The sequence below is a fragment of the Chelon labrosus genome (genome assembly GCF_963514085.1).
Source record: "Chelon labrosus genome assembly, chromosome: 14".
NCBI lineage: Eukaryota > Metazoa > Chordata > Actinopteri > Mugiliformes > Mugilidae > Chelon > Chelon labrosus.
The window spans coordinates 24,246,955-24,271,390 of NC_140347.1; the positions used below are offsets into that span (position 1 = coordinate 24,246,955).

Genomic DNA, 24,436 nt, shown 5'->3' on the forward strand with positions numbered 1-24,436 from the left:
GTGCCTCCAAAACAGTTGTGACTCATCAGAAAATCGACATGGGCCTCCTGAGGGTGTCCTAAATTAGTGTATAACAGTCAATCGCCCTTCCTTGCAAATCAGACATTTATAAGATGATAGAGCAACATTTAAGTGGAAGTACAAAATATATGACCTGTAAATACGAACTTAATCAAATAAAAGAAAAACACAAAAAAACAACAACAAACAAACAAACAAAAAAACAAAAAAACAACAACAAAAAGTTTCTCTATTTTCCAAGGGTTGCTCAACTTCAACTCAATTGCACTGTTGTGCATGGTTCAAAATTACAAACTCAAATGTACAATTCACACAGCATTAAAAATCAAGTATTTAAATAAAAGGAATTAGTTTAGGAAACTGCAGAGGACCAACAACAATTACACCTCATCTGCCTCATTCACCATACTACTAAGATCCACATTTTCCATATATTGCATAAAGGGACTCCAAATGTTTTGAAAAAGTGATAGTTTCCCCTTGATAATGTAAGTAATTTTTTCCATTGGTAAAGTTGTGGACAATTCCTTAATCCAGTTAATGAGTTTTGGTTTACTGGTCTTCCTCCATGAGAGTGCTATGACTCTTTTTCCCAGCAGTAGACATAAGTCCAGGGCAGTAATTATCTTTCTAGACATAAGATGTCCATCAGGATATAAACCTAAAATAAAAAGTTTAGGGTCAAGAGCTAATTGTATACCCAATATAGTGTCCAGAGCTTGTTTAATTTCTTTCCAAAACTGTTGTACTTTATTGCATTCCCAGACACAGTGGAAGAACGTCCCTTTCTCCTCTCCACACCTGAAACACAAGTCTGGGATATCACCATTATACTTATTAAGCTTTTCTGGAGTCACATATGTCCTCATTAGCCAATTATATTGCAGTACTTTGAGACGAGTACTGGTAGTTTGTGTTTGTGCTTCAGCACATACCTCCTCCCAGTCTTCGGAGGATAAGTCCTCCTGTAAATCTTCCCTCCAGGCATTAAGTTTTCCTAAAGAAGATTCAAGGGAACCCTCTACTAACATATTATATAGTTTGGAGATTATTCCCTTTCCAAAGCAGTCTCTTTTCATTTCTGTTTCCAAAGTGGACAACGGAGGGATTGACAAACACTGATTTTGAGATGATCTAATAAAGTTTCTCACTTGTAGATATTTAAATCGATGTTTGCATGGAATATCATACTTGGCAATCAACTCCTCAAATGACATCAAAATCTCACCCTCTGATCCCATGAGATCCCCTATTGTCTTTAAACCTTTGTCAGCCCACTTCCTAAAACCAGGGTCTGCTCTGCCTGGAGGGAAAAATTGATTACCCCATATTGGGCTGAAACGTGCGAGAGAGGTGGATTCACCCAGATATTTCTTAACCTGATACCCTAAAGCGTTTTTGTGTGTGTGTCTGTGTCAGGCTGCATCGTATGAGGGGCCGTCTGGGACATTATTCAGAATTAGCTTGCATATACACAAGTGAAACCAAAGTCATTCACACACTATAGTGAAACCTCGCACATACACATATGAAACCATTCACACACTACAGTGAAACCTCGCACATACACATATGAAATGCTCTCACGCACTATAGTGAAACCTTGCACATACACATACACATATGAAATGCTCTCACACACTATAGTGAAACCTCGCACATACACATATGAAACCATTCACGCACTATAGTGAAACCTCGCACATACACATATTCTTGACATGTAAAATCGTTTTTAATTCTGAAAAACAATATATGTATCCCGTAAATTCCGGACTATAAGCCGCTACTTTTGTCACTTGCTTTGGAACCTGCGGCTCATACAACGGCGAATGGATTTTTACAGCTAACGGTCACCAGGGGCGCACTATCATGTCATAGACGGTGACACGAGGATTAAGAACTGACTTTTCTGGTATAGTAGGCTGGTTATTTTGATACAGTAAACGGCCGTGTTACTGCACCTTTACTGCTGTGTTGGCTGTTTTCGAAAAAGATGCTGGTTATTTTGTTGAGCAGCCGGGTTACTGCACTTTTGCTGCTGTGTTACAGGCAAGCACTTTTACAAACAAATTAAATTTAGCCATTTAACGTTATTGCCTCGTCAAGCGTTGTAAGCTTTGTTTTTTGTTATACTGCACTACTACGGTACTATGACTGCAGGAAGTGCGCTAGGAGCGCACCGTTGTATTATTTGTGCACTGAACGAATGCTGTTTGTAATGTCAAAGATGTGAAAGTTTGATCGATTGATTTTTTTGTTTGATTGATCGAAAGATTTATGTTTGTCAAATGTAAATAAATGGGACGCTTTGCGTTTCAAAACAGTCATTTCTGTCCCGACGATCCCCTCCGTGGTAGAAGAAACTCTTACGGTAATTAAACATTAAAACACCAGCGGTTTATAGTCGGGTGCGGCTTATAGTCGGGTGCGGCTTATATATGGCACAATCTGTAGTTTCCCCAAAATTTAGCTGGTGCGGCTTATATTCAGGTGTGCCTTATAGTCCGGAAAATACGGTAATCCAAGGCACAAGTCGATCGGGACCAGAAAATAATGTATCTTTCGCCATGGACTGCCGTTCATATTTTTTTAGAAAGATAGGTCCCATGGAGGCAATCAGAAGGGGCGGGACTTCGGCTATACCTTCCGTTTACACTGAAATTGTCACGCAGATGTAACAGAGTTAAAAATGCACTACTAATTATTATTTCCAATTTGTATTTGTAAGTTTTATTTATTATAATTATTTTGAGTATTTGTGAATTTTATCTCTATGAGTTATTTTCATTTACTATTATTTTATTAACTTTTCCTGTGGAAATTACCTTCCTGCACTCTGCCTTTTGCGAACCTCCTGGGCTTCTGTAGCCCCTCCCCGCTGCCCTCACAGTCCCGTTTTGTGTTGTTGAGGGTAAGTTGTGTGTGAAAATGCTACCATAATGTTGTATTATTTTCTTTGGAAATTAAGTCATTTATGTTGAAATCTTTGGTGTATATTGTTCTCATTTGCATACTTTATGTTACCACGCTGTTTTGTGTTGTTTATAAGTTTAATGGGTGTTTTTAGTTTCACGTTTCTGGCGCGATCTGTGTTTGTGTAGCCTATGCAGCACTAGCTTGCACTTCCTGGTGTTAATACGGCATGTTTGCATGTTTAGGAGCAGAGGTGCAGAGGAAGAGACAGGAGGATTATAATATTTGTTAATGTCCTTCTGCAGGTATGTTTTTTTTCTTTATTAAGTTTAATGTTGTTTCTGGTTAGCTACTCCACCCCACGTTCTGTGTTCCTTTCGCCACCAGGTGGCAATGTTTTTCTGTGAATATCTTAAAGCTCTGCCCTGACAGTCCCGTTTTGTGTTGTTGAGGGAGCAGAGGTGCAGAGGAAGAGACAGGAGGATTATAATATTTGTTAATGTCCTTCTGCAGGAATAAAGAAATCGAGGAAACAGTGCCTTCTCCTTTTTCATGCCTCAACCACACACCCGTTACACATACACGCTAGTGAAATGCTCACACACATACAACTGAAAATGTTGAACTCGCTAGAGTTTTTCAGATTTGTATTCGCATTTCACTAGTATGGGTGAGAGCATTTCAATATTCGAAAAGGTTTCAGTAGTGACTATGAATGGTTTCATATGTGTATGTGCAAGGTTTCACTATAGTGCGTGAGAGCATTTCATATGTGTATGTGCGAGGTTTCACTATAGTACGTGAGAGCATTTCATATGTGTATGTGCGAGGTTTCACTATAGTGTGTGAGAGCATTTCATATGTGTATGTGCGAGGTTTCACTATATGGTCTGGTCTTGGTGGCAGGGGTTGAACGACTTCAGATTTTTTAAAGTCGACTAAAATGTGGTGTAAGTGGAGTTGACGTCCAGTAGTTGATGATGTCACACAAACAAAAACACAGTAGAAAGTAATATGTTCTTGACCTGAATACATATTGTAGCATTCCACACAAGAGAAGCTACGGAGGCTTTTCTGCAAGTTTATTGAAGCTTGAACACGGGCTACTGTCGGTCATAAATCACGTCTAGACCATAAACACTGTCAGTCTGACATGTAATATGCAACTCTTGCTCGGGGGAAAAAAACACGCTTTACAACCACAGCAACAATGTCAGGTAATAGAACACAACAGAACATGACATGAGATTATCAAAACTGTGCGCTGCAGATTTGTAGAGCCTGTAAAATGGGCAATGTCAGAAATGTTTAATAGTACTTCACAGCTTGTTGTAAGATAGGATAATGTAGCCGGGATATAAAAAACAAAACAAAAAAAAAAACGGTATCTCTGAATCCTTTTCCATATATAGCCTCAAAGGTCTAATAACTTTTGACAATGAAATTCACCAACAAATTGTTGCCTCCTTCTCTCTGTTACCACAGGACGTTTGGTAAAGTTGTTAAGTGACTGCTGTTGAGAGGATTTGGACCGTTCCTCTGCTAGTGTTAGTGGATGAGTTTTCAGATCAGTGTGAATTGCAGTAGTGCATTTGTTGTATTTCAGGACTGACTTACACATTCTGCATGTCACAGTAGAATGGGCTTCATCTTTAGTGAAGTATTTCCACACACTTGATGAACCGCTGCTAGTTTAGCATGATGCTGCTCATGGCAGGGCAGTAAAGTCGACTAGTCGGTACAACCCCTAATAGGTGGGTGGTACATGTCTAAGTAATATCCACACGAATGCCAGGTCCAAAAGTTACCCAGCAGAACATTGTATTGTCACAAGATGGTCAATGTTATTGATTTCTCCTGTCAGTGATCATGATCTTATTCCTGATTGGATGTTGTAATCCTGTTCGCCCCCAACCCCCTCAACGACAGGTAAGTACCTAGCCGTTAACAGACAATAGTCGTGCAATTTCTTTTTAATTCCGATTTAAACCTCAACTCCTCGCCAGTCCCTTAGAACTGAAGAAGCTACTCGGATGAGTGGTGAAATGTCTTTAAGAGCTTGTCAAGCTTAGGTTCCTTCCCCAGCTGGGGCTGGGGTTCCTTCCCCAGCTTGACAAGTTGACATGCCACGTGCCAAGAACAAGTTTGCAAGTTGCCAGAGGTCAGCACTCCCAGGTCCTCCCCGTCACCTGCTGCCCAGCTCGTGCTGCACCCGACCCTGATGCCTTCCCCTGCCAGTTGTGGGTCCACAGGGAGGCAGCTCTATGTTTTTTCTTTGGTCTGTGCCCAGCCATTCCCCTTGGAAGTAAGCCTGGACACCAGAAGGTTGCCGGGAAGGTCCCTTCCTGGTCTGGGACCTGGTGGGAGACCCAGTTTTCCTGCTCTGGAGAAATTTACTGCAGTTCATTTTAGGCCATTCCATCAAAGGCAATGAATCAGTCTTTGGTGGGCCCATCTCTTGCAATAAATATTGTATTTATACAGGTTAGAGTCAGGTTTGTCCATGAACAAATACAAGACAAGAAAGTTATTTCATAAGGATTTGACTTTTTGTGTGTAATGTGAGCTACTAAAAATGCCAAGCATTCTGTACCTTAAACACAGTGTAACTCAGCTGTTCTTGTGTTATTCCAGTTTGTAACTTTGTTTGTAACTTTATCCATGTAAGCATTACATAACTACCTTGTGACAGATTAGTTTGTTCATAGAGTGCACCTTGGGGAGGAGCAGAGCTCTGTGTACCACCAGAGCACCTCAGGGACCAAAGACTGATCTGTTTTTCACACCTTTAACAGGGGACAGGTTAAGTTGTGTCATGCTCTAAACATGAACAATCAAGATAAAAGAAAAGTAAAAAAAAGAAATTTAAAAATTGTGTGTATGTGTAAATCTGAATATTCCCACATTCTACATACCACACTGACAGTAGTTTTTGTTACCTAATATTAGTTCGTAGTAACTATCACATAAATAACATTTAGATGGTTATGTTTTAGCATATTACAGAAGTTGGTTAAAGATCCTACTTTAAAGTGTCTTAACTGTGTAAGTGTTTCTGTGACTACCAAGACATAAATATCAAGGGTTATTAGATGGCAGTGTGGACATAAAAAAAAAAAAAACTAATTTAAAATTGATGTCATAATGCCACAAAGGCAGCTTATGGTTTCTCACAGCTAATTGGCTCAGCAAATTATTAATTATTTATTGAAATTAGCTGGGAAATTTCAAAAGTGACAGTCAAGTCCAAAGTCTCTGCTGAGCATGAGTGAGACATACAGAGATGCCAGCAAGCCTTCATGCAGTGTAAGGAATGAGAAAGTAAATGAACTACACATCTATGTAACTTGTATGTATCCTTTTAACAAAATGTCTTGCATTTATTCTTACTAATAGATATGTTTCATTGACTGCTGTTATAATTTTATTGTTTTATTCATGGAAATCTAAGTCATATGTTGAGATCTCCCTAGTATGGCACCATGCAGTTTCTCAATACAACAGATAATGACATGAACTGGAATTTCTGTCAGTCAGAAAATTACTTATGTGTGTTGTTATATATTTTTCTTTCCTTACTGACTGCTGTGACAGTATGTGGCAATCTCCTTGTGATAATGTCTATCATTTATTTTAAACAGCTCCACACTCCTACTAACTACCTCATCCTCTCCCTAGCAGTGGCTGACCTGCTAATAGGAGTTTTAATGTTTCCTTTCAATATGGCGTTCTCTCTAACATCTTGTTACTATCAGAACACTTCAAAATGCAAAATAAGAAATGCCTTTGACTTTACAATCAGTTCATCTTCCGTTCTAAACTTGTGCTGTATTTCTGTTGACAGGTACTATGCAGTGTGTCATCCTCTGATATACACAACTAAATTAACTGATCATGTTTCCGTGATGATGGGCCTGGGGAGCTGGGCTCTTTCATTATTTTTTGGAATATCGCACTTTGTAATTGAGTTTTCTTATGATTTATGTAACATAGAGTGTTTCATCCTTCTTTGTATTTTAGGTTTTTTAACATTTTGTGTCCCAACAATAATATTGCTTTGTGTCTACTCTAAAATTCTGCTGGTTGCACTGAAACAAGCATACAGCATCCACAATGCAACCTCCCAGTCTGGACCAGTTGCCAGTAAGAAGGAGAGAAAGGCCACCAAAACGATGGCTATAGTCATGGGATTATTTTTGATATGCTGGCTGCCTTTTTTTATCACTTACCCCTTGCATCAATTGAGTAACATTGTTACTGATTTGCTTGAACCCTTTAACTGGTTTGCACTTTCAAATTCAATGTTAAATCCATTTATTTATGCTTTCTTCTACCGCTGGTTTAGATCAGCTTTCAGGATGATGATTACTGGAAAGATATTTCAAGGTGATTTTACTAACACAAATCTGCACTGACATAATTCAAACTACTTATTTCATTTATTACTCTCTATTCTTATATTATTATATCATATGCCATGCCATATTTGCATTATTATGGCCTGCATACACTGCACATTATGCATATCTTGTACATATACAGGTTAAGGTATTCACAAGTTGTTCACTTTGCATTTCATATATTATCACAAAATTGTCACTGTCACCACACAAATAAATACATTATTAATTAATGTATAAATTATTACTGCTCCCTGTGCTTCTCTGAGTAAGGATGATTTAATGTTTATAAATGATCTATAAATGTCAGCATGTTTGTGAAAAATTTAAATTATAAGTATTAATTTACATTTACCTATTGATGATTAGTTTTGAGTCGCCACCAGACACAAGAGTCATGTCTTTATGTACTAGTGTGCAACGAAACACAATGTTTATGCAATACATGTGTACAAGAAGGAGACAAATGAATGAAAGTCAAAAAACAATGCTAACAAGATTATACCTAGCTGGTTGTGCTTACTATATTCTTTAATATATTGACAATAACAAGACAAGACAAGACAAGATAATCGTGGTCGTGAACAAGGTATTAACAGCACTAGTTATAATTATATGGACATTATATTGTAATAAATAAAGTATAAAATATTGAATACAGTACACACGCGTACATGAATAAAGGCAGTAAAATAAAAATAACTAACATGAAATGGTAGGTAACAAAATCTTATAGAAATAAACTTAATAATCTTAGACTGCTGTTGTCACTTTTATACACGTGAACCTTGTTAAGCTGACTAAACACAGACATTAAACATAGAAAGCTGATGTAAAGCTGGTAATGGCAGTACTAGTTGTTTGAAGGGCAGTCTTATTGGATCAGACCTGTTGCCCAGACAGTCCTCAAAGTGTGATGCTTCAGAGGGTTCTCTGTTTGGCAAGCTAGACCTAGTCAGTTGCTATATTTGATCAGGAGACTATAACTGCATGAACATAATCCAGAAGATACAGTGCTGCGTAAAAGTTTTTGTGCCCTTCAAAATCCTCTACTTCTCTGAATAAGAGTGACTCAAAGCATCAGCAGATTTTCTCACAACTACTCAAAGCAGGAACAATGAGAACCTTATCAGACAAATGATACACAATTATTATACTTGTGAGTTAATTAACAAACTAGTTTATTCATGAAAATGAATGTGCATTTCTACATGCTGCAAAATGAAGTACACTTTAAGGATTACAAGTTAATGTCAAGGCCATATTTTAGTTCATCTGTTCAGAAGTGTTTCCAGTCAGTGTAATGAGGCTGGTGTTGTTCAGTGCACCGTTTTGTTTAAGAAATCTGTGATCTGTCTGTCTATGATCATGCAGAAAAAGTAGCTTTCTGAGGACCTCGCAAAAAGAGTTGTTGTTGCTCATCAGGCTGGAAAAGGTTATAAAACAATCTGTAAAGAGATTTGAATCCACAAATCCACAGTCAGGCAGATAGTGACCAAACGGAGGAAACGAAAGGCGACTGTTACCCTCCACAGGAGTAGTCAGCCAACAAAGATCACTCCAAAAGCAAGACACATAATAGTCTCAGAGGTCACAAAGGAACCAAGGGTAACTTCAAAGCAGCTAACGGCCTCTCTCACCTTAGCCAATATTAACTTTAATTCATCCACCATCAGGAGAACTCTGAACAGCCATGGTGTATATGACAGTGCGGCAAGGACAAAGCCACTGCTCTATCCTGTACTGAATTGTAATATACCATAAGGGTCTATACAGTTCTGCAAGGTGTGCCCACAAATTCAGCATATATATGTATATACACCGATCAACCATAACATTATGACCACCTTTCTAATATTGTGTAGGTCTCTTTTGCCTCCAAAGTAGTTGTGACTCATCAGAGAATGGACATGGGCCTCCTGAGGGTGTCCTGTGGTGTCTGGCAACAGAATGTTGTTAGTGGGGGCCTATGGGTTGAGGGGAGGGACTTCTGAGGATCAGGCTTGGTCCAGTGCATCCCACAGATAATTTGATCAGTTTGAGATCTAGTTAATTTGGAGGCCACGTCAACACCTTGTGCTGTTTTTCATGTTTTTTTGAGTTGTTCCTCAAGTGTTTTTGTGTGTGTGTCTGTGTCAGGCTGCATCCTGCTGGGGATGGCTGCTGCCATCAAGGAGTGTCATTGCTATGGGGTGGGGTTGCCTGGTCTGGCATATTTCAGTTTGACATCATAGAACAAGCAGGGAAGGAAAAAGCCACAGAGATCAGACTGTGATTCTCCTGCTCGTCAAACAACGGGTCAGCATGTTTGAAACAGGACCACATCACCTGGAATAGAAAAAAAGACAAGAAAAAATGGTGTGGATGGGAAATCAATCACTTGTTCAATCACAGAGCCCTATGTAACTCCTTAGTGCAAATATAAAAATGAATGATTGCAAAGGTTGCTCATTGCTATGGGGTGGGGGTGCCTGGTCTGGTCTAGGTGGCAGGGGACATCATCAATGAGTCGAGTTCACGTCGACTAGTTGATGATGTCACACATAAAAACACAGTAGAAAGTAATGCTTTGTAACAATAAAATCTATGTTCTTGACCTAAATACATATTGTAGCGCTCCACACAAGAAAAGCTACGGAGGCTTTTCTGCAAGTTTATTAAAACTTGAACACGGGCTACTGTCGGTCGTAGACCACGTCTAGACCATAAACACTGTCAGTCTGACATGTAATATGCAACTCTCGCTCAGGGGAAAAGAACACGCTTTACAACCACAGCAACAATGTCAAGTAATAGAACTGGTAACACAACAGAACATGACATGAGCTTATCAATACCGTGTGCTGCACATTTGTATAGCCTGTAAAATCGGCAATGTCAGTAGCGTTTAATAGTACTTCACAGCTTGTTGTGAGATAGGATAATGTAGCCGGGACTAAAAAAAAAAACGGTATCTCTGAATCCTTTTCCATGTATAGCATCAAAGATCTAATAACTTTAGACAATGAAATTCACCAACAAATTGTTGATGCGCAGCCTCCTTCTCTCTGTTACCACAGGACGTTTGGTAAAGTTGTTAACTGACTGCTGTTGAGAGGATTTGGACAGTGCCTCTGCTAGCGTTAGTGGATGAGTTTTCAGATCAGTGTGAATTGCAGTAGTTCATTTGTTGTATTTCAGGAAACGTTAGTTTTGTTTGTTCAGCAGACTATTCTCTGTCTGAGTAGTGATGTGAGTCCTGAATGAATCGTTGCAAAACTCAAGATTTATTGTACTGACATGTGAGACATGATTCCTAATCCTTATTAACTTGTTTACTGACTTGTCCCTGCTACCAGTGGCGGTTCTACAGTGAATTGCTCCCCGGGCGAGACCACCTCCGAGCGCAACCCCCCCCGGCACGCGCGCGCTTAAAGAAAAGAGCATCCATGAATTGCAAATTTAAATAAATATGCCCTTAGACTCAAAGTGTCTGTCATTAGACGCTATATTAATCTATCTTTCAGGGAGGAACCATTAGCTCCTTGGTTACTGCCTCCAATTCTATGCTTGGCACACTTTTGGTTGGTTAAACTATGTTTTGACATGAAATAGAGTTGTAGCAAATGGCAAATGTTCATCTTTGAAACTACCTACAGATATAAAATTTCGTTGGCTAATTACAGGACCCAACGTGGTGGAAATAAATAATAACTGAACTTGTAACAGTTTTGTTGCAAAGCACAATCTTATGGTGAAATTACATCTGGTGTTTGTTAAGACGAATTACTGTTGTATAAGCAAGCATCATAGTAAAAAGGCTAACAAACGTATAGCACCAGTTAACATTAGCCCTTCATTCATGACATATGATACTGTAATCATACAGAGAGAACATACCTTTTATCTTTCCTGTTTCTGTCCATCTCTGCGTTTATTTGACACTCGACAATCAACAGATTTCCATCCTCCAACGCTGTCACTCACGACCAGAAGTCAAGACTAAACCAATTCACCTTGGTGACCACATAATTACCTATTTTTATTTGGCCATTTCACACAATTCATAAAAACCAAACGTGCATGAATTATAGGCCTGTATTTATTATATTATGAATGAAATGTGCGTTACATGGAAGAAAGTGAAGGTGTTACTAACTTTTATTTTTATACAGTGGACCCCCCCGTCCGTTCAATTTGGGAGAGACCCAGAGGTGAACTGTCCCCCGCGCCCCCCTCCCCATCCCTTTCTCACGCACAGCTTCTGTGCATGGCACCTTCTCAGCAGTAGGGGCGACTGCAGCTGCAGGGGGCGCCAATTTGCCAATTCCCTACACAGATATGACAGATAATAGAAAACCACGTAGCGGCGCAGATTTATTTGTTTATTTCTTTAATTTTTTTTCCAACTGCTCGTGCCGCCCCCCTTGTGTAACGAAAAAATGCCGCCCCGGGCGGCTGCCCGGTTCGCCCGTGCCTAAAACCGCTACTGTATATACGTTTTGTATATATTTAATTTGTATTTATATTTTTTTATTGTTTTTATTTATTATTATTATTTTATTTATTTATTTGTTTTGTTTTGTTTTTTGCTCTATTTTTATTTTACCTTTATTGTTTTAATACCTCTTTCTTATACTTTTTTGAGGGGAAGAGGGGAAGGTCGGCCGGCCGAAGGATTTACGCAGCGGATCACAAATTGAGCGGCCACGAGGCGAACGCGACCGGCCTGGGCTTATCAGAATCCTAGAGGAAACACTGAACTTTGCCCATGTAAGCATTACATAATTACCTTGTTACAGATTAGTTTGTTCATAGAGTGCGCCTTGGGGAGGAGCAGAGCTCTGTGTACCATCAGAGCACCTCAGGGACCAAAGACTGAACTGTTTTTCACACCTTTAATAGGGGACAGGTTAAGTTGTATTATGCTCTAAACATGAACAATCAACAGAAAAGAAAAGTAAAAAAGTATTCCCACATTCTACATACCACACTGACAGTAGTTTTTGTTACCTAATATAGGTTTGTAGCAACTAACACATAAATAACATTTAGATGGTTATGTTTCAGCATCTTACAGAAGTTGGTTAAAGATCCTACTTTAAAGTGTCTTAACTGTGTAAGTGTTTCTGTGACTACCAAGACATAATTATCAAGGGTTATTAGATGGCAGTGTGGACATAAAAAAAAAATTATTTAAAATTGATGTCATAATGCCACAAAGACAGCTTATGGTTTCTCATAGCTGATTGGCTCAGCAAATTATTAATTATTTATTGAAATTAGCTGGGAAATTTCAAAAGTGACAGTCATGCAGTGTAAGAAATGAGAAAGTAAATGAACTACACATCAATGTAATTTGTATGTATCCTTTTAACCAAATGTCTTGCATTTATTCTCTTTAATAGATATGTTTCATTGACTGATGTTATAATTTTACTGTTTTTATTCATGGAAAACTAAGTCATATGTTGAGATCTCCCTAGTATGGCACCATGCAGTTTCTCAATACAACAGATAATGACATGAACTGGAATTTCTGTCAGTCAGAAAATTACTTCTGTATGTTGTTATATATTTTTCTTTCCTTGTGGACTGCTGTGACAGTATGTGGCAATCTTCTTGTGATAATGTCTATCATTTATTTTAAACAGCTCCACACTCCTACTAACTACCTCATCCTCTCCCTAGCAGTGGCTGACCTGCTAATAGGAGCTATAATCTTTCCTTTTAATATGGCATTTTCTGTAACAACATGTTACTATCAGAACACTTCAAAATGCAAAATAAGAAAAGGCTTAGACTTTACAATCAGTTCATCCTCCGTTCTAAACTTGTGCTGTATTTCTATTGACAGGTACTATGCAGTGTGTCATCCTCTGATATACACAGCTAAATTAACTGATCATGTTTCCGTGATGATGGGCCTGGGGAGCTGGGCTCTTTCAATTTTTTGGGGAATTTTGCACTTTGTAATTGATTTTTCTTATGATTTATGTAACATAGAGTGTTTCATCATTCTTTGTATTTTAGATTTTATAACATTTTGTGTCCCAACAATAATATTGCTTTGTGTCTACTCTAAAATTCTGCTGGTTGCACTGAAACAAGCATACAGCATCCAGAATGCAACCTCCCAGTCTGGACCAGTTGCCAGTAAGAAGGAGAGAAAGGCCACCAAAACAATGACTATAGTCATGGGATTATTTTTGATATGCTGGCTGCCTCTTTTTATCACTTACCCCTTTTATCTTTTGAGTAACATTGTTACTGATTTAATTGAACCCTTTAACTGGTTTGCACTTACAAATTCAATGTTAAATCCATTTATTTATGCTTTCTTCTACCGCTGGTTTAGATCAGCTTTCAGGATGATGATTACTGGAAAGATTTTTCAAGGTGATTTTACTAACACAAATCTGCACTGACTGTCCATGTGCATAATAATTACAGTAAATATTAACACAGATTCCATTCTGTCTTGTTCTGTACAGTACTTGCTTCACAAATGGACTATTATTTATCTCATGGACTGCCTGTGTGCATTGAACCAGTCAGTTATAGTTCCCAATATTACAGTATCACAAAACAAGTTTGTAATTTCAGATATCAACCTGATGCCCTCTTCTCCTGCCATATGTGCTATTACCAGAAGGTTTGCTTTGTCCCCAAGCACAGTCACAGAAAGTCTGGCACCATGTGCTTTTCACAGATGAGAGCAGGTGCACCTTGAGTATATGTGACGTCCGTGAATGGGTCTGAAGAAGCCATGGAGAACATTATGCTACATGTACCATCGTTCAGCATGACTGTTCCTGGAGTTCCTTAGTTGGTGGTATACGTCTGTTAGCCTTTTTGCTATGATGCTTGCAATGCTTATACAACAGTAATTCGTCTTAACTCCAGATCTAATTTCACCCTAAGATTGTGCTTTGCAACAAAACTGTTACAAGTTCAGTTATTATTTATTTCCATCACATTGGGTCCTGTAATTAGCCAACGGAATTTTCATATCTGTAGGTAGTTTCAGAGATGAACATTTGCCATTTGCTACAACTGTATTTCATGACAAAACATAGTTTAACCAGTCATAACTAAAAGTGCGCCAAGCATAGAATTTGAGGCAGTAACCAAGGAGCTAATTGTTCCTCCCTGAAATATTTTGGAGCATCCTCTGCCACTGGTCAGGATGAGCCACCCACCTCTTGAATAACTGGATTCTCTTAAGTGTGATTTTCAAATGTTCTATTGAAGGATTTGTGCAATTGAAAAATATAAGTTTCTGTTTCACTTATATTGTTATAATAAAACATAGCTGTTTGTGCAAAACGTTGTGTCATTCATTTTCCTTTTCCTGTCCAGGAGCTGGGAGGATACTATTTTGGACTAGCCTGACGCATCATGTTTTCACTTTGATTTTCAGGGTGTCTTTGAATTCAGCCCTCTGTAGGTTGATCATTTTTATTTCCGGTATCCTATAGTTCCTAAAACATTACTCGGTCCATATCAACTGAACCATATGAACTTCTGGGTCGCTGCTCGTGTGGTCGACCGGTTAGTCAACTGAGCATTTCATATGTGTGTGTGAGGTTTCACTGTAGTGCGTGAATGGTTTCATATGTGTATGTGCGAGGTTTCACTATAGTGAGTGAGAGCATTTCATACGTGTATGTGCGAGGTTTCACTGTAGTGCGTGAATGGTTTCATATGTGTATGTGCGAGGTTTCACTATAGTGTGTGAATGACTTTGGTTTCACTTGTGTATATGCAAGCTAATTCTGAATAATGTCCCAGACGGCCCCTCATAGGCAGCAGCACTGGACGCAAGTGTTTGTGACAGTTATTTAAAGTTAGTAGTCACTTAAAGCAGCTATATGTCCTATAGCAGGGTGCCCATTACTTCGATCGCGATCGACCGGTGCGGGTAGATCGCGTGCCATTGGAAAAAATAAAATGTTTTAGATGTTAGTCTGGCTTAACAATTAACTGTTGCACCTCCAAAACAAACAGCAAGACAAACATTCATCTTTATTTATTTCTACTTTACATTTGCAAATTGCAACATGCCCTCAGTTCAGCAGCACACATCCACAGCCACGCACAACTTCAACAACAACTGAAGACTACCGTCTTTCTTAAAGAGACAGCGCTATTTTTCTAAAGGTGTAGTGCACCAATTTTTCCTGATAAAAGTAAAAACAAAGATGGATAGAGCTTTTAACACTGTAGCAACAATTAATATGACTTAGGATACACAGGTAGATCACTTTGACTTGGTCATTGTAAAAGCAGCTCGCAAGCCAAGGAAGTGTGGGCACCCCTGTCCTATAGTCTTCAATGGAACATTGAAACTAAGTCCATTCTATATCTAGTTTGATATGGGTGTTTTACATACAGTTCAACCCCAGAGGTTACATGTGAAAGAAGAAACATTCAAGTTTGCAGTTTGCACTGATTTGAAATTTAAATAAAGAGCTTATGGCTTGAGGCACATCGTGGGCTGTTTTATTTCTTCCCTTAGGGGAGCAGAATATTTGTTGCAGTTTGACCATGGTGTTTTTAGATGTCCATATTAAGCAAAGTACATCTATACAAACTATATGTATCATAAACAACTTAACAGAGGAGAAAAGAAGGTATCGGATTGATATCGGTATCGGCAGATACTCCAAATTGCAGTATCGGTATCGGACATGAAAAAGTTGGATCGAGCCATCCCTAGTTTGTACTGTATGTAAGAAGATGAGGGAGTAAACAAATGGTTGCTACAATGCTTGACTTGTCCCTCAATAGTAGCCAAATGGTAATTGAATGTGCTTGTTATGGGTATTTAGAAGGACCTTTAATAGGGGACAGGTTAGGATGTATGATGCTGTAAACAAACTGTGAAGGCCAGACTCATTATTCAAAGTTAACTTCAAATCATTTGATTTGCAATTGCAGTGGATTTGTTCTAAATACTTATATATATACCATGACCCGGATAGGAAATATATATAAATGTGTGTGTATGTAAATCTAAAGACTCCCACACTACATATTACACCAACAGTATTTTTGTAAACACTAAGTATCCAAAAACAAGGGCAGCTGGACTTGTAGAAGTCAAGTTCAGGGGTTCAGAGTTCAGCTGAAAGTTGTTTTCCATAGCCTCTCCGAACTCCTCCCACACCTAAGATTTTGCTTCTGAGATTGCAGAAGCTGCAGCCCGCCTGGCCTCCCAATACCTGCCTGCTTTCAGAGTCCCCTGGGCCAACCAGGCCCGAAAGGTCTCCTCCTTCAGCCTGACCACTTCCCTCCGCCCTGGTGTCCACTAGTGAGTTTGAAAGTTGCCACCACAGCAGGCACAGACAACCTTTTGGCCACAGCTTCCACCAGCCACTTCTGCAATGGAGGATTTGAACATGGCCCACTTAGATTCCATGTCCCCAACCTCCCCCAGGATGTATGAGAAGATCTTCTGGAGTTGAAGGTCGCACAAACATGTTCCTCTGCCAGTCATTTTCAGTTCACCCTTGCTACACATTTGGGTTTACCAGGTCTGACCGGCAGCCTTCCCTGCCATCTGATCCAACTCACCACCCTGTGGTGATCAGCTGACAGCTCTGCACTTGTCTTCACCTGAGTGCCCAAGACATTCGGCTGAAGATCTGATGACATGACCACAAAGTCTATCATTGACCTTTGGCCTAAGGTGGTGTGAAACTAAGTACACTTATGAAGCACCGTATCCTCAAAAACATGGTGTTTGTTATGGACAATCCGTGACCAGCACAGAAGTCCAAAAACAAAACAAAGCTTGAGTTAAGTTCAGGCAGGCCGTTCCTCCCAATCACTCCCCTCCAAGTTGCTCCATCAGTCCCCACATGGGCGTCTATCTATGTGTTTCCACTCTTTGACACCTTTCAAAAGTTTATTTTAATACAACCATTAGACTCCACTACAGTGTCAGTTATAGCCACCATTTCGCACAGACCATGGTTTGGTACTCACCTTGGTGGATTAAAAATATTTATGTAATTAATTGTAGGCTTTGTAATTAATTAATCTTGATTAATCACATTTTAATCGCATAACAATATTTGAACCACAAAGCAACATTTTTTTAATTTAAATGGATTTTAGGGGACGACTGAATCAAATAATAGACACAGACATGAATTTTGTAAGCTCAAGCTCTTTCAGTGTCTGGAAAAATGCATTTAATTGCATTTCAATTTAAAACAGTAGAAAAAGAAAGAAAATATCCTTGGCCAAGACTGAACAGAGCTAAAGTTAAAGTGCCATTTTAAGTACGTTAAGTACTTTTTCAAAACAGTATTGACCTTAAATGGTAAAACAAAAGTTTGGGCTGCTGACACGTCTTGTATGTACTCGGACCGGAATTAGTAGCGCTAACAGCTCCGGTGGTTTCTGTGCTCACTGCAACATGCTTTGCATTTAGATGGCACCGTTGGGTTGAAGTGCTTTGGAAATATGCAAACTTTTTTTTTTCTTTTTTTTTTTGCACAATTTGCACAAAAACACACTTTTATCAAGGCTTCCATGACTTTTTTTTTGTAATTAATCGTAATTAACGCGTAAAGTCCCACAGTTTATTCGGGATAGCAACATAGCAATGTATCCTTTGGGATCATCAGGTTTCGGGAGTGCTGATCTTGTTATTCTTTTTCTTTCATTCTTTTTTTTTGTGAATAGCTCCATACAGAGACATCAGTGGACATAATATAGGAAAAGCTCACAGGTCAAGGACGCCTGAATTGCGTAGCACCCGCTAAACCATGTGAGCTATTGGGACATTCACCAGCGTAGATCAGATTGTAATCTTACATTCAAGCAGGCGGTAGTCGTAGGGATGTAAAGAACTGAAGCCAGGCTGAAACTGGTTGCATCTCTTGACACAATAACATCAAATGTCACAGTACTGAACTAAACATGTAGACCAATAAATTCTGCAAACCAAATAAAAGACTATTTGACAGACCTGGAACGTTTTTTGAAAAAAAAAGGGGGAAAATACGACTAAGTCAAGATGTTCCAAGCTGATACTCTTATCCAAACTACACAGGGTGCTGTAATCAAATCAAAGGGGTTCTTAAACTGCTTTTATTTTACACTGAAAATGTACTTAATTGTATTTACTATGGTTTTTGTCCTGTAATCTTAAAGTTAAAATCTTGTAAATAACTCATGCTAAAATTGTCCAAAAAAATGTAGTAGAGCAATGTCACATTTCTTTCTGAAAGGTCATGAAGAGGAATTTTAAAGTAGTATGGAAAGTAAATACTCGAGTACAAGTATCTCAAAATTGTACTTTAAAATATTACTCCAATGGCAGTGTCTATTCGGGATTTCTGCAACAAGCCATGATTGGATGTCATGGTTCAGGGGAGGGGATTAAGGAATTAGCCAATCATGACAAGGTGCTGGATATATTAAGTTATGTGAGGAGTTCTGGGAAACACTAGTCTGGGATAATGATCAGGTATGGGTGTCATTTGTCATGCATGTCCATTGTACCAGCTTCATTTGTTAATGTGTTTCATTGAAGATGATGTATGAAAGTAGTGGATTCAGGAAGCATGGAACTTGGAATGATCCTCAACAAGACTGACGGTGGCAAGGTGAATTTCTGTGATCAGTCAGGGAATGTCTCTTGCATAATGGAAATAACCCCTTCAACAACACGTGCCTTTTTGTATATGTTTATTGGCATTACTGTATCTGTTATAACAATAAGTGGCAACCTGCTAGTAATCATCTCTATTGCTTACTTCAAACAGCTGCACAGTCCCACTAACTCTCTCATCCTCTCTCTGGCTGTGGCTGACCTGCTGGTTGGAGCCTTAGTTCTGATGTTTAACATGGCACTGTCTGTGAAGTCATGTGTGTATTTTGGGGATTTGGTCTGTAAAATGCGCCGAAGTTTAGATATTTCACTTATGACAACATCTATTCTCAACCTATGTTGTATTTCTATTGACAGATATCATGCAGTGTGTCATCCTCTGACATATCAAACTAAAATCACTCATTGTGTCGTTGTGATCATGATCCTGGCGAGCTGGAGTGTTTCTGCTCTGTCAGGATTTGTCATTGTATTTGGAGGACTTAAAAATGCTGTCTGTGGGGGAAGGTGTTTCATATTTAATATTCCTTACTCAAACATATTAGGCCCTGTTGTTTCATTTTACCTTCCAGTCACCATAATGCTCAGCATCTATCTAAAGATTTTCTTTGTGGCGCAGAAACAAATACGCAGCATCCAGAACACAACCATCCAGAGTAGAAAGTCTGCACTGACTGTCAGTAAGATGGACAGGAAGGCCACCAAAACTCTGGCTATTGTTATGGGAGTTTTCCTTTTCTGCTGGACTCCTTTCTTCCTCTCGTTAACCTTTAATCCTGTGACTGATTATTCAATCCCTTCACCTCTGACTGAAACTCTGGTTTGGCTTGGCTGGTCAAATTCAATGCTTAATCCATTTGTCTATGGATTCTTTTACAGCTGGTTCAGGTCAGCTGTCAGATTAATCATCTCTGGAAAAGTATTCACTGGCAACTTTACTAATGCAAAATTGTTATAAATGAGTCACTTAACTCAAATGTGATTTAATTTAATTTTAACTGGAAAGACGGAAGTATGCTGTGTATGTATAACAGGGATTTTGAATTGAATGTATAGAAAGAGAGAGACAGTTGGTTATTACTCCTGTCACTTTGTGGTAGTTGGCCCATAAGGTTAGGTTAATTTGTGATTCTAAATTGGCCGTAGGTGAGTGTGTGAATGGTTGCTGTGGGGCGGCTGTGGCTCAGTAGGTAGGTTAGCGGTTCGATCCCCAGAATGTGCAACATGCCGAAGTGTCCTTCAGGAAGACACTGAACCCCCAGTTGCTCCCAGTGCATGGCACTGGTGTGTGAATGTGTGTGCTTGTGAGAACGAATGAGTGGATGTGTCTGTGACTGTAAAAGCGCTTTGAGTACCAATAGGTAGAAAAGCGCTATATAAAAAAAAAAAAGCAAGGGTAGATGTGTCTGTGACTGTAAAGCTCTTTGAGTACCAATACGTAGAAAAGCGCTATATAAAAGCAAGGCCATTTACATTTGTCTGTGTTAGCCCCCCAAACGGATTCCATTATTATTATTTTTTTTTTAAACAAATGAACAGCAATTAAAAAAATGACAGTTCACAATGGCAACAGCAGTGGACTAAGAAAGAGGATTTGGAACCACAAAAAGGATCAGCTCTCTTATATCTAATGTGAAATAACATATGTTTAATATGTTTTCATCATGCTGTGATGTGACTCAGCACTAGTGAGCCAGGAACTAATCCTGGATACATGACATATAACAAGTAATTTGATCTATGTGGCCCACTGATGAAGAGAATGTTATACAAGAATTCAGTCATTCTTCTGTAACCGTTCATTCCTGTTAAGGGTCGCGGGGTCTGCTGGAGCCTAACCCAGCTGGCGAGGGGCGTGGTACACCCCTGGACAGGTCGCCAGTATATCACAGGGGTAACACAGAGAGACAGACAACCATTCACATTCACACTCACACCTACGGCCAATTTAGAATCACCAATTAACCTAATGAGCATGTCTTTGGAGGGTGGGAGGACCTTCTCGCTGTGAGGCATCAGTGCTAAAGACCTCTCCACTGTGCCGCCCACAAGAATTCAACTGATTTTATTAAAGTTGCGGTTTGCATGTCCAGGATATGAACTGAAACATATATTAAAATGAACTTCAAGAAAATTATGACTTTTGAAATGTGCATCCCTTTATAAATCAATGCAACATTGCAAAAATGGAGGAAATAAAGTAGATTGGAAGCCAGACCAACTTCGTTGCCTACATTTCACAACTATAACAGCAGTGGGCAAAGGAAAATGATTAGGGTGACTGTTAAAAAAAACAAGACAGAAACAAAGACAGAAAGAATGAAATGGCTGTAACACCAGCGTTGATCACTTTGAAATCATACATTCAAGCATTTCTCTGAGGAAAGTAAAGAACTGAAGCCAGGCTGAAACTGGTTTGAATGTTCTTGTCAGTCTTATCTTATTATAAAAAAATGGTATTGATGTTTGTGTTCACCATCTGTTGACACATTGACATCAAAAGTCACAGTTCTGAAGAACCACCGCACATAAACTGGACAAACTAGACTTGATCAATGGCACTTTGACTTACTTCTGGTTCAAAGGGAAGAAAGGGTTAGGCCAAAATGAGAGTGGTACATACCACAGGCTCAGTACATTAAATGTAGGTTTACACTCTTTGGTTCCCTACATACATGCATGTGTCCCATCCAGAGGTCACAGGTAGAGAAGCTATCTTGGCTCAGCTGGATGTACCCAACCTTGAAAGACAAAATGTTCATTCTCTAAAGTCCATGTTAAAGCAATTCTCTGTAGACCTCTGTACACCTTGAGCTTTCACATGGATCAGGCATAAAGTTAGTTATAAAACTTTGAATGTTCACAGGATCACAGTTCTGTCCTTCTAAAGGACTACTGGAAGGGATGTCAACAACACACCATTAGTTACACATGTGGCATGTGGCAAGTGTCGGGGACAAAACCGCTTACCCTTCTTCTGAGCCACAGCCACCCCTGTGTCAGTGGAGGTGGCACACACAGGCTTCTGGAACAACCTCCACATGATCAAGAGATGTATGGCAAAGGCACATGACAAGACTGGGGGATTGGTAAGAACAGTAGAAATCTGGTATTTGTTTACAAGAGCTAACAGACAGGTGACTGGGACCGGAAAGAGGGCATCTTGTGGCTTGAATGAGAACAGCAGGTCTGGAAAGTGGCATTAGAATGAAGGTGACTGAGTAGACTGAGTACAAATTGACTAGTTTAGTTAAAAGACCACCAGAATATTACATGCAGGGGAGCTTTGAACTCATGCACTCATCATAAAGTGCACTCAGCTCAGCTACACCTAAAGTGCAGACGGTTGGTTGAACAATAAACCAAAATTTGCTGATATGATGTTCTTTTTATGTAAAGTGTCTTTGAGTATCTTGAAAAGCGCTTTTAAACAAAATGTATTATTACTATTATTATTAAAATTAAATACTGGATATAACAAATGTTAGACTTCCTGTCTGAAGTACCAGAATGACCAGAAACGCCCATAGCCACTCCTTTGAACTTCATATATTAATGAGCACAGATAATCTATATATTAACGAGCACAGACAATCTAGAGGTGGTGTTCAGAGACCCAACACATCTATCACTGCATTGCCTACTTCGTGCTATACTGGGTGAGGTGGGAAATATATGTGGAACATTAACTGAAAACCTCTCTACAGAAAACTGGACACACCGGTTTTAGAAATCCTCCGAACTTAGATTTACTGATGATTTATTTATGGAATCATTCTCTGTCAACAGGACCAGTGAGGACACTGAAGTCAAACTACTCTGTAATGAATCAGCAACCGTGCCTGGGCAAACCGTTACCACTTCATATTTGTTATACGTTTTTGTAGGCTCTATGTCAGTTCTCATAACATGTGGAAACCTTCTCGTAATCACCTCCATCATTTACTTCAAGCAGCTCCACAGTCCTACTAACTATCTCATCCTCTCTCTAGCTGTGGCTGACCTGCTGGTTGGGCTTTTAGTTTTGCCTTTCAGCACTGTGCTGTCTGTAAGCTCAAGCTGGTATCTTAAAGATTTATTCTGCAAGGTGCGGGGCGGCTTTGACATGTTATTGTGCATGTCCTCTATTCTGAACTTGTGCTTCATCTCAGTTGACAGATATTATGTAGTGTGTCAGCCTCTGACATATAGAGCGAAGATGAACGTCCGCAGCACTGCCATCATGATTCTGGTTAGCTGGACTGTTTCTGCTCTACTTGGAATTGGCATCACTATTCGGGGACTAAACCAACAGCTATCATCTAAGTGTAATATTTTCCAAAACACAAATTTAACCATTATAGGGGCTGTTTTTGCATTTTACATTCCAGCTATAATCATTTTCACTGTCTACCTAAAGATATTTATGGTAGCACAGAGGCAGGCACGCAGCATCCAGAACACAACAAAGTGTAGAGCAGCTGTTAATAAGATGGAGAGGAAGGCCACCAAAACTCTGGCTATAGTGATAGGAGTGTTTCTCACATGTTGGACTCCTTTTTTTCTTTGTGTAACCTTTAACTCTGTTAGCAATTATACTATACCGGTCCCTATGATTGAGACTTTTAAGTGGCTTGGCTGGTCAAATTCAATGCTCAATCCATTTGTTTATGCTTTCTTCTACAGCTGGTTCAGATCTGCTTTCAGGATCATAATTTCCGGGAAAATACTTCGAGGGGATTTTGCCAATACAAAACTGTTATGACTCGTAACTCTAAGTGCTGAAATGTTAGCAAGGAGGCAGCTTGGTGTCTTTTCCTCATCATCTAATATATTCATTCCCAAACTGTCACAGTACTACGTATGCACCAGCTAGTCTGTTTTTTCTTTGAGCAGTGCTTGTCACCTCAGTTTCTATTGTTAGAAAAGAGTTGATGATTTAATGTCCATTTATAAAAACTGCATGAGGGCGCATGCCTCAATGACTGTATATACACAGTTATTATCTTTTTATATCTTGTAGTATTGTAGACTTTCATTTGGCCCATGTTTCAAACTGATGCAGTGATGAGATCATTTTCATTTTCAGGTGATCATTCCTATTTGTTAAAGTATTAAGGAAAATCAATTTTTAAATTATATTAAAGGAAGGAAATCTGTGAAATCCTGACTGATTTTTGTTATTACTATTATTATCTTAATCACTAATCTTTTTCTCAGATTACATTCAAAAGAGAATCCAAATCCACCCTTAGAAACAATTATTTATGTGTGCAAGTAGTTTTGATTTTGGGTCAGTGAACTTCCATTTTGTGGCTGCTTTGACATTTTTGAAGACTGTGTGAATGAAAGTGCGACCAGAAAAAAATCTCTATGGCCACTGAAAATAATTGACACTGAGGGATTCAAAACACAGTTTAAATGAGTGTAAAGTAATCTGATTGTGGGCACACATTTAGATTTATTTAGATTTAAGGAACATCCAAGTAATGAGCTGAAATAATAAACTCTT

The 24,436-nt window shown here is 39.1% G+C and overlaps 4 protein-coding genes across 4 annotated transcripts; all 4 read left to right on the forward strand.

Moving 5' to 3' along the window:
- Positions 1–6,071: 6,071 nt before the first annotated feature.
- LOC311499870 (trace amine-associated receptor 1-like) lies at positions 6,072–7,352 on the forward strand (the record flags this gene model as incomplete). Its single annotated transcript, XM_084561006.1, has 2 exons — positions 6,072–6,646; positions 6,782–7,352. The coding sequence occupies exons 1-2, from the start codon at positions 6,420–6,422 to the stop codon at positions 7,350–7,352; spliced, it is 798 nt and encodes a 265-aa protein (XP_084417132.1). The 5' UTR covers positions 6,072–6,419.
- Positions 7,353–12,748: 5,396 nt separating this feature from the next.
- Positions 12,749–13,755, forward strand: LOC311499538 (trace amine-associated receptor 7h-like). Its single transcript, XM_084560553.1, has one exon. The coding sequence runs from the start codon at positions 12,812–12,814 to the stop codon at positions 13,742–13,744; it is 933 nt and encodes a 310-aa protein (XP_084416679.1). The 5' UTR covers positions 12,749–12,811; the 3' UTR covers positions 13,745–13,755.
- A 4,538-nt stretch (positions 13,756–18,293) lies between these two features.
- Positions 18,294–19,903, forward strand: LOC311499536 (trace amine-associated receptor 1-like; the record flags this gene model as incomplete). Its single annotated transcript, XM_084560551.1, has 1 exon — positions 18,294–19,903. The coding sequence occupies exon 1, from the start codon at positions 18,875–18,877 to the stop codon at positions 19,901–19,903; it is 1,029 nt and encodes a 342-aa protein (XP_084416677.1). The 5' UTR covers positions 18,294–18,874.
- A 2,680-nt stretch (positions 19,904–22,583) lies between these two features.
- Positions 22,584–23,921, forward strand: LOC311499537 (trace amine-associated receptor 1-like). The gene has a single exon (XM_084560552.1). It carries the CDS (start codon positions 22,712–22,714, stop codon positions 23,687–23,689), a length of 978 nt encoding a protein of 325 aa, XP_084416678.1. The 5' UTR covers positions 22,584–22,711; the 3' UTR covers positions 23,690–23,921.
- Positions 23,922–24,436: the final 515 nt, after the last annotated feature.